This window comes from Theropithecus gelada, chromosome 19, assembly GCF_003255815.1.
Source record: "Theropithecus gelada isolate Dixy chromosome 19, Tgel_1.0, whole genome shotgun sequence".
Taxonomy (NCBI): domain Eukaryota; kingdom Metazoa; phylum Chordata; class Mammalia; order Primates; family Cercopithecidae; genus Theropithecus; species Theropithecus gelada.
In genome coordinates, this window is record NC_037687.1 from 2,720,752 (window position 1) to 2,731,340 (window position 10,589).

The window sequence follows — 10,589 nt, forward strand, 5'->3', positions numbered from 1 at the left end:
TTGCAGTGAGCTGAGATTCGGCCACTGCACTCCAGCCTGGGCAACAGAGCGAGACTCCGTCTCAAAAAAAAAAACAAAAAAAACAAAAAAAACAAAACAGACATGTATAATTCTAGGAACAGCTGGCTATCTTCACTGAGAATTCCTAATTATGCTGCCTTTGCTAAACCTCTGTATGCCGTCTTTTCAGATCTGCCTCAGAGCCTATTATCTGCCCCTCAGAGACATCGACCTTCTTTGTTTTTTTTGTTTTTTGTTTTTTGTTTTTTTTTTTGAGATGGAGTCTTGCTCTCTCACCCAGGCTGGAGTGCAGTGATGCAATCTCGGCTCACTGCAAGCTCCGCCTCCCGGGTTCACGCCATTCTCCTGCCTCAGCCCCCCGAGTAGCTGGGACTACAGGCACCCGCCACCACGCCCGGCTAATTTTTTTTGTATTTTTAATAGAGACGGCGTTTCACCGTGTTAGCCAGGATGGTCTCGATCTCCTGACCTCGTGATCCGCCCACCTCGGCCTCCCAAAGTGCTGGGATTACAAGCATGAGCCACCACACCTGTCCCAGACCTTCTTTGAATTATTACAATTAGCACTGTCCACATATCTACTCTTGGCTTACCAAAATTGCCAATTTTAACGAACCTTTTCACCTTTATTGCCATGAAAATGATGGGATTGCTGCAGGTATCTCAACAATTGCTGCAGGTATCTGAGAGGCAAAGGACAACCCTCTCAGATACATTCTATTGTGTATTTCTCTTGTTAGTTAGACCTTGTGGCACCAGGCATGCCTCCATGCGTGCCCCCTTGTCTGCATCTTGTAGCTGTAGCTGTGATGCAGGATGTTTTGGTGCTGCTTCACCAGCCAGAGGCCTCTATGGCCAGTGATGTCCCTGCCTGGGCCTTGCTTGGCTCCAGGATCACAGCTGGAGACACTCACCCCCTCAGCCCAGCGGGCTGCACTTACCTTGCGTTTGCCACAGGATCTGCACTCAGCCCATAGCTGGGTCAGGTGTGCAGTGACCTGCTTCTGCCTTAGGCACCAATGTCTGGATGACGGGAACATGGTGGCACCCAAAAAACTCAGAGGTGCTATGACCTCAAAGTCCCAGAGGGGGTGTTGCAGCATGTGGCAGCTCTCCTCCCTTCCATCACTTGTAGCATGGTGAGTGGTTGGGTGTGTTTCAGCCCATTTGTGTTACAGCTCATTCAGTCCCACTGCCCCACTCTGGCCTGCGACTCTGGGGCTGGGCAGGCTCCCCTGCTGCTTCCTGTTGCATGGGGCAGCTGCCTGGTGCCAACAGAGGACAGAGGTCCACAATGTTACAGCCTTTTTTGTACCTCTGTTCAGTGGGTCCCCAGTTTTTGTCCTATGTCCAAGAAGAATGAGTTTATGCTGACAACTGAAGGGTGAACAGGGCAGAGTTTTATTGAGCAACAGCTCTCAGCAGAGAGGGGAACCCGAGTTGGGCAGCCCTCTACCTGAAGTCGGGTAGTCTCCTCCACCGGAAGGTGGGTAGTCCCAAAGTCTGTCTGAGCCCGGGGTTTTTCTGGGCTTACAGAGGCAGAACATGTGCTGATTGGTTTGTGAGTATGCAAAAAAGGCTAAAAATAAATAAATAAATAAAAGGCACCACTCAAAGATGGGCACAACAGTGCCAAAAAACTAATTAGAGAAGGGTAGGTATATGTAATCAGCAAAGGGTGGCATTAATCACAGGAAAGCTCACAAATGGGAAGAGGTTCTCAATCCGGTCCGTGGATTTATCCAAGACTTGTAGCTTGGCCTTCAGGCTTTAAACTGTCTTTGGCTTGAAGGTTGGGTTTCACTGGGGACCCGCCCCTGTCTGCCTATGACTTGCCTGCCTCCTGCCACTATCAGCTGCCTCCACAATTGACAGTCACACTCTTACATTAGGCTGTCTCCTTCAGCTCTGTGTTCCCCATGCCGTATCTGCTCTCTAACAAGCTCACAAAACACAGCGCCTCTGTACTCCTGAGAGCCTATGAAGAAGCCTATTAACAAATCCCTCTATCATCTCACATCTTTGTGACGCTTTCAATCCATCTACGACCCCCACCCCTGACAGTGGAATGCCCTACTCTAGTCCACATGGTTACCTTGCAGAGACAGAAATGATTTCAAAGCCAGGAGAGTTGTTAGACATCCCCTTAGACAACCCAGACTTACTTCTTTTTTTTTTTTTTTTTGAGACAGAGTTTTGCTCTGTCACCCAGGCTGGAGTGCAGTGGCCTGATCTTGGCTCACTGCAACCTGTGCCTCCCGGGTTCAAGCAATTCTGCCTCAGCCTCCCGAGTAACTGGGATTACAGGTGCCGACCACCATGCCCGGCTAATTTTTGTATTTTTAGTAGAGACGGGGTTCCACCATGTTGGTCAGTCTGGTCTTGAATTCCTGACCTCAGGTGATCCGCCCGCCTCGGCCTCCCAAAGTGCAAGGATTACAGGCATGAGCCACCGTGCCCAGCCTCTCAGGTTAAATTTTAAGAGCACCCTGGCCAAGGTTGAGATGGTTGGGGAAGGGGGTGCTTAGAATTTTATTTTTGGTTCACAGGCTCTTGCAAATGAAATTCCTGGAGAAACATAATCACTGGTTATGCCATAGGTTCCCCACAAGAAACACTTGAGGCATACTCTTTATTCGCCATGAAATCAGCCCAACCTGCTGAACCCATAGCTCTTACTAGAGCTTGCACATGGGCAAAGGGAAACTGCACCGTTCACACTGACTCCCACGGCTTTGGAGTCTGCCATGATGTTGGCACAATTTGGAAATTCCATGGATTCTTCACCCTACCACTACTGCAGCCTTTATATGTTCTGTGATGAACATCGCTTTCAACTATGCCTTCCGTCAGGCCATGTAAGTTCCCACCCGTTTCTCAGTCGCAAAGGGTTTTCATGTGGATGTGCATGCTGAGTATTATCAACAGCTTTTTTTTTTTTTTCCTGTATTTGTTCAAATGATTTGACATATTTTCCCCTTAATGCGGTATTGTGATATATTAATTGACTGCATAGTATTTTATTGTAAAATATAACATATTCAGGCTGGGCATGGTGGCTCACGCCTGTAATCCCAGCACTTTGGGAGGCCGAGGCAGGCAGATCACGAGGTCAGGAGATCGAGACCATCCTGGCTAACACAGTGAAACACCGTCTCTAATAAAAATACAAAATAAAGTAGCCGGGCGAGGTGGTGGGCACCTGTAGTCCCAGCTACTCAGGAGGCTGAGGCAGGAGAATGGTGTAAACCCGAGAGGCGGAGCTTGCAGTGAGCCGAGATGGCGCCACTCACTCCAGCCTGGGCGACAGAGCGAGACTCCATCTCAAAAATTTAAAAAAAAGAGTGTGTGTGTATATATATATATATATACACATACACACACACACACACACACACACACACCCATATGCATATATATATATATATATAGTATTCAGAAAATGCACCAAATAACTGTACAGTCGAAATATTCTAAAGCAGATGCTGTGTAATGACAGCTTGGCCAAGTCTTGGAGAAGCCGTCACACCAGACATCGCACCTGAAACGATGCCCAGTGGTAAGCGCCTCTCTCCAGATGAGGCCAGTGTTTTGAATTATAGGGAGGAAATTTCCTTGCTCTTCTTCATAGGTTTTTGTTTGTTTGTTTGTTTGTTTGTTTTGTATGTTTGTTTGAGACAGAGTCTTTTTTTTTTTTTTTTGGAGACGGAGTCTCGCTCTGTCGCCTAGGCTGGAGTGCAGTGGCTGGATCTCAACTCACTGCAAGCTCCACCTCCCGGGTTTATGCCCTTCTCCTGCCTCAGCCTCCCGAGTAGCTGGGACTACAGGCGCCCGCCGCCTCGCCCGGCTAGTTTTTTGTATTTTTTAGTAGAGACGGGGTTTCACCGTGTTAGCCAGGATGGTCTCGATCTCCTGACCTCGTGATCCACCCGTCTCAGCCTCCCAAAGTGCTGGGATTACAGGCTTGAGCCACCGCGCCCGGCTGAGACAGAGTCTTAATCTGTCGCCCAGGCTGGAGTGCAGTGGCACGATCTCAGCTCACTGCAACCTCCGCTCCCAGAGTTCTAGCAATTCTCCTCCCTCAGCCTCCTGAGTGGCTGGGATGACAGGCACCCACCACCATGCCTGGATAATTTTTTTTTGTATTTTTAGTAGAGATGGGGTTTTACCATGTTGGCCAGGCTGGTCTCGAACTCCTGACCTCAGGTGATCCACCCCACTCATCATCCCAAAGTGCTGAGATTACAGGTGTGAGCCACCATGCCCGGCCTCTTCTTCATAGTTTTATTACTCATGTATGTGTCCCTACGTTAATATATATTTCGTGGCCGGGTGCGGTGGCTCACACCTGTAATCCCAACACTTTGGGAGGCCAAGGCAGGCAGATCATGAAGCCAGGAGATCACGACCATCCTGGCTAACACGGTGAAACTCTGTCTCTACTAAAAATACAAAAAATTAGCCGGGCGTGGTGGCAGGCGCCTTAGTTCCAGCTACTTGGGAGGCTGAGACAGGAGAATGGCGTGAACCCGTGAGGCGGAGCTTGCAGTGAGCCGAGATCGTGCCACTGCACTCCAGCCTGGATGACAGAGCAAGACTCCGTTTCAAAAAATATATATATATGTGTGCGTGTATATTTATATGTATCTATGTATATATGCATATAGTTTATATATGTGTGTACATATGTGTATATATGTATATATATGTGTACATATGTGTGTGTATATATATATACAGTTTGCTTATTTTTTTATGCAGATGGTATATTGCGAGTACTACTGTTTATCATGAACTACTTTTCCAGTTATAAAGATTAGCATAACGGTGGGATGGTAGTTCATTCACTTTTGTTGCCAACATAAAAAGCACTCCCTTGTGAGAATATGCCATTGTCATGTTTTTGTTTTTGTTTTTGTTTGTTGAGACAGAGTCTCGCTCTGTTGCCCAGGCTGGAGTGCAGTGGCACAACCTCGGCTCACCGCAACCTCCGTCTCCCAGGTTCCAGTGATTCTCCTGAGTAGCTGGGATGACAGGCACACGCCACCACACCCGGCTACTTTTTGTATTTTTAGTAGAGACGGGGTTTGAGCATGCTGCCCAGGCTGGTCTTGAACTCCTAACCTGAGGTGATCCACCCGCCTCAGCCTCCCAAAGTGCTGGGATTATAGGCGTGAGCCACCGTGCCCAGCCCCCAAAAGCATTTTCTTTCTTTTTTTTTTTTTTTTTTGAGACGGAGACTCGCTCTGTCACCCGGGCTGGAGTGCAGCGGCCGGATCTCAGCTCACTGCAAGCTCCGCCTCCCGGGTTTACGCTGCCTCAGCCTCCGGAGTAGCTGGGACTACAGGTGCCCGCCTAGTTTTTTGTATTTTTTTAGTAGAGATGGGGGTTTCACCTTGTTAGCCAGGATGGTCTCGATCTCCTGACCTTGTGATCTGCCCGTTTCGGCCTCCCAAAGTGCTGGGATTACAGGCTTGAGCCACCACGCCTGGTCAGCATTTTTTATGTGTGCCCTTCTGTTTGGTGGTTGGCCTTTGAATGGTAGTACCAGCCCCCACCCACCCAAATGGGTCTGGATTTCATGCCACATCCACCAAAAGGACAGAAAAAATCCCTAGGCAAGAGTATTGTGTGGAGATCTGGGGAGGTGGGAGCTGGTCCAGGTGGCTTGAAGGAAGCTGAAACAGTGCATTGGTGAGTTTGGCCTCTGTAGCGGCTCAAGGCTGGGGCAGGGGTTTTGTGAGGCTTGACCTTCTCACCTGCTGGAACCACAGGGTGAGTGGTACCCATGGACCTTCTTTTTTTTTTTTTTTTTTTGGAGACGGAGTCTCACGCTGTCGCCCAGGCTGGAGTGAGTGGCACGACCTTGGCTCACTGCAAGCTCTGCCTCCCAGGTTCACGCCATTCTCCTGCCTCAGCCTCCCGAGTAGCTGGGACTACAGGCGCCCGCCACCACACCCGTCTAGTTTTTGGATTTTTAGTAGAGATGGGGTTTCACCGTGTTGGCCAAGCTGGTCTCGATCTCCTGACCTCGTGATCCGCCTGCCTCGGCCTCCCAAAGTGCTGGGATTACAAGTATGAGCCACTGCGCCCGGCCACATGGACATTCTTATCCAGTTGCATGATGGGTGGGCAGGGAAAGGGCTGTAGGTCTGTCAGTGGTCAAACATCAAAAATCAAAGTAGCCTCTTGACTACATTTCACCCCCTCCCCCGCCCCGGAATTTGATCAGTGACTGAAATTCACCATGTGTCATGTACTTGAATTTTAATTTGGCCAAGTACAAATTTTAAAAGCCATTTGCCCAAGCAACATAGTATAATTTGAAAAGCAGGTCTTGGCCAGGCACAGTGGCTCACACCTGTAACCCCAGCACTTTGGGAGACTGAGGCAGGCAGATCACCTGAGGTCAGGAGTTCGAGACCAGCCTGGCCAATATGGTGAAACACCATCTCTACTAAAAATACAAAAATTACCCAGGCGTGGTCGTGGGCGCCTGTAATCCCAGCTACTTGGGAGGCTGAGGCAGGAGAATCACTTGAACTCAGGAGGCGGGGGTTGCAGTGAGCCAAGATCGCACCACTGCACTCCAGCCTGGGGGACAGAGTGAGACTGTCTCAAAAAATAAAATAGGCAGGGTACAGTGGCTCACGCCTGTAATCCTAGCACTTTGGGAGGCCAAGGCAGTTGGAACACGAGGTCAGGAGATCCAGACCATCCTGGCTAACATGGTGAAACCCTGTCTCTACTGAAAAATACAAAAATTAGCCAGGCGTGGCCAGGCATGGTGGCGGGCGCCTGTAGTCCCAGCTACTTGGGAGGCTGAGGCAGGAGAATGGTGTGAACCTGGGAGGCGGAGGCTGCAGTGAGCCAAGATCATGCCACTGCATTCCAGCCTGGGCAACAGAGCAAGAGACTCTGTCTCAAAAAAAAAAAAAAAAAAAATTAGCTGGGCGTGGTGGTGGGCGCCTGTAATCCCAGCTACTTGGGAGGCTTAGGCAGGAGAATCACTTGAACCCGGGAGGCAGAGGTTACAGTGAGCCGAGATTGTGTCACTGCACTCTAGCCTGGGTGACAAAGCAAGACTCCATGTCAAATAATCATAATAATAAAATAATAATAAAATAAAAAATAAAAAGTAGGTCTTGAAAGAGTATTCAGATGCAGTTGTCTCGGGGCATTGGAGTTCCATGGCATCTTTTCAAATATTTCAGTAATGTTTTAGACCATTGTCTTATTTATTCTTGTTGGGGGAAAGGCTTATGGGGTGCCTATGTAAACCAGCCATAAAAATATGGGACAATAAGTTGTGGAAAGCCACAAGAGGCCTCTGAGGAGGAAAGCCTTCTTATCGCCATTATGTTCCCGTGCTCAGAGCGAGACCCGCTCTCTTATCCATAAACACTGTGTTCAAGGAGAAAGACACTCCTTTGAAGCACCGGAATGTGGACAGACGTGCAGGCTCCTAGTTAAGCTGCTCCCACTAGCTACTCTCCGAAGGACAGCACAAAGGAGATTCATTTAAACCACCACTGCTATAGATTACGCGTGTGATGCACTGCCTCCCTTTCACCATTTCGCCCTGAACGTCTGCTTCTTAGATCTAAGTGACTGCACTCAATAAATAGTGAGGAGACCAGAACTTGGCGCCTTTTGCAGCCTCCATTGTGCAATTGGCCCCCTGGCCCCCACTCTTTGTGACCTCTTAACCTGTCTCTTCTCATTCCTTCATCGCCACTGGACTTTGGGTACCCTACGGGTGATGTTGAGGCTGGTCTCCAACAATTATTTGTGCAACCCTTCCAGTACCCACGTACAGCCAGCAGCCCCTTTAAGGGAACAGAACTCTCCCTGGCTGGCCAATAAATAGTCCTGAGCCAAGCGGTCATCAGCTGTCGCGTCTGCCAGGGAGTGTTATCCTTCACGGAAAGCATCTAAAGCATTAGCTATCCGCCGCGTGTGTTAGAGTGTGCTGAATGTTTTCCGATGGCTTCCTGGTTTGAGTTGACAGGACGACATCATGTGTGCCAAAGGCAGTGCCTGTCATGGCCCGAAAAGTATGTGCAATGAGCAGAAAATTAGCACACTTGTGTCAAGAGGAGGTTTGGGAGTGGGTGTGAGATGGAGCAGGGACTCCCTCCTTGGGAACTGTGGGTCTCCCAAGCATAGAACTAAAGAACAATCTTGTGTTTCTTCAAGGTAAATTTCAGTCACCTACTTGGCCTCAAGAAGTAAATAAGCAATTTGATAAGCAAGAAGGTAACAGTAGCCTAAAACAATAGCGAAGGAAGCTAGAATCATGGGATGTTTCATTCTCCTATAGAAACTAAAGATGGTTAGGCATGGTGACTCACACGTGTAGGCCCAGCACTTTGGGAGGCTGAGGCAGGAGGATCGCTTGGGGCTGGGAGTTTGAGACCAGCCTGGGCGACATGGCAAAACCCTGTCTCTACAAAAAAAAAAAAAGAAGAAGAAAATTAGCCTGGCATGGCAGTGTGTATCTGTAATCTCAGCTACCTGGTAAGCTGATGTGGGAGATCTCTTGAGCCCAGGAAGTGGAGGTTGCAGTGAGCTGTGATCACACCACTGCACTCCAGCCTGGGTGACACAGCAAGACCCCATCTCAAAAAAAGAAAACTAATTTTTTTTTTTTTTTTTTTGAGACGAAGTCTCGCTCTGTCACCCAGGCTGGAGTGTAGTGATGCAATCTCTGCTTACTGCAAGCTCCGCCTCCCGAGTTCACGCCATTCTCCTGCTTCAGCCTCCCGAGTAGCTGGGACTACAGGTACCGCCACCACGCCTAGTTAATTTTTTTGTATTTTTAGTAGAGACAGGGTTTCACCGTGTTAGCCAGGAGGGTCTCGATTTCCTGACCTCGTGATCTGCCCGCCTCAGCTTCCCAAAGTGCTGGGATTACAGGCGGAGCCACCGCGCCCAGCCAGATAACATCTTAATATATGTCTCTGAGGTGTTTTTCAGAAACCCCAACCCCCACCAAACAAATTATCCCACGAGTAGACCACAAGTGGACAAGATAAGGGGGAACTGGGGATTGACCTCTGACCTCCACTTTCTACTCCAAATTTCTTCCTGAGGGTACTGGAGTTGGTCACACCCACGAGCCAGAGCTAATATTCGTTTCTACTGACGCTGCGTTTTTAACAAAGCTTCTCTTCACCAACTGCAAATTGGAAAATCTTTGACTCTACCTATGACCGGTAAGCCCCTCACTTCAAGATATACCAGCCTTTTAGGTCAAAACCGATGTGTAACTTTTATATATTAATTTACCTTTTTGCCTATGACTTCTGCTCTTCTAACATTTACCCCTGCCTTTAACAACCCTTACCTGTGAGCCACCAAGGGTGCTGGGACTTAAGCATGAGCTGCCTGATCCTCCTTGCTGGACACCTCGCAAATACACACTTTCCTTTCTACCACAGCAAACCTCGGTGCGGATGCCTGGCCTTTGCTGGGTGAATGGACTCCAGTTCAGTTCTCAAACAGGTGCCCAAGAGGAAATACTGACCCCTCCCCCAGGTCACACAGACGACAGATGATGTTCAAAAGAAGGCCCAAGAAGGGACATAAGAGTCACGGCCTGTCCGGAGCTGCGTGCCCCGGCCATAGCAAATAATAATTAATGATTAAACGCCCGAGCTCTATTCCTTTCCACCTTCTACCTCCTCCCTAGATTTGTTGTTTCTCTTTTGTATCAATACCTCATAAAAGATGGCGCTCTTCCTGTTTCTTCTTCACCTGTTCCCCCCCCCCTGCGAAAATTGTTACTTTGTAGCGCAGGCGCCATCCCGCGCCCAGGAAAATTACCAACTGACAGCGCAGGCGCAACATGACGTTGGACCAGAGAAACCAATACCTACTTGGTCACGCCCTCTGCGTTGAGATCATCTCCGCCTCTGGCCCAACCCCTTCCCCTCCAAGTGTATATAAGGCACTGCATTACCGCCATTAAACGAGACTTGATCAGAGCACTGTCTTGTCTCCATTTCTCGTGTCTCTTGTTCCCCAAATTCCCACTCCCTCCTCCAGGGCCTGCTTCGACGATCCCGCGGGCCGGGATAACGGCCCGTAGAGAACTATCTCAGTTAACAAAACCCCAGGGGAGTGACCATTTTGAAATAAGCATCTGGGCCGGGCACGGTGGCTCACGCCTGTAATCCCAGTACTTTGGGAGGCCGAGGTGAGCAGATCACAAGGTCAGGAGATTGAGACCATCCTGGCTAACACAGTGAAACCCCATCTCTATTAAAAAAATATATACAGGCCGGGCGCGGTGGCTCAAGCCTGTAATCCCAGCACTTTGGGAGGCCGAGGCGGGTGGATCACAAGGTCAGGAGATCGAGACTATCCTGGCTAACATGGTGAAACCCCGTCTCTACTAAAAATACAAAAAACTAGCCGGGTGCGGTAGCGGGCGCCTGTAGTCCCAGCTACTTGGGAGGCTGAGGCGGGAGAATGGCGGGAACCTGGGGGGCGGAGCTTGCAGTGAGCCGAGATCGCGCCACTGCACTCCAGCCTGGGAGACACAGCGAGACTCCGTCTCAAAA

At 49.4% G+C, this 10,589-nt stretch overlaps 1 protein-coding gene across 1 annotated transcript in view; it reads left to right on the plus strand.

Moving 5' to 3' along the window:
* Positions 1 to 2,841: 2,841 nt before the first annotated feature.
* Positions 2,842 to 10,589, plus strand: part of ZNF556 (zinc finger protein 556) — a 24,233-nt gene continuing 16,485 nt past the window's right edge. Inside the window, exon 1 of the mRNA XM_025367731.1 lies at positions 2,842 to 2,879. Coding sequence (XP_025223516.1) covers positions 2,842 to 2,879 — 38 coding nt within the window. The remainder of the gene's footprint in view (positions 2,880 to 10,589) is intronic.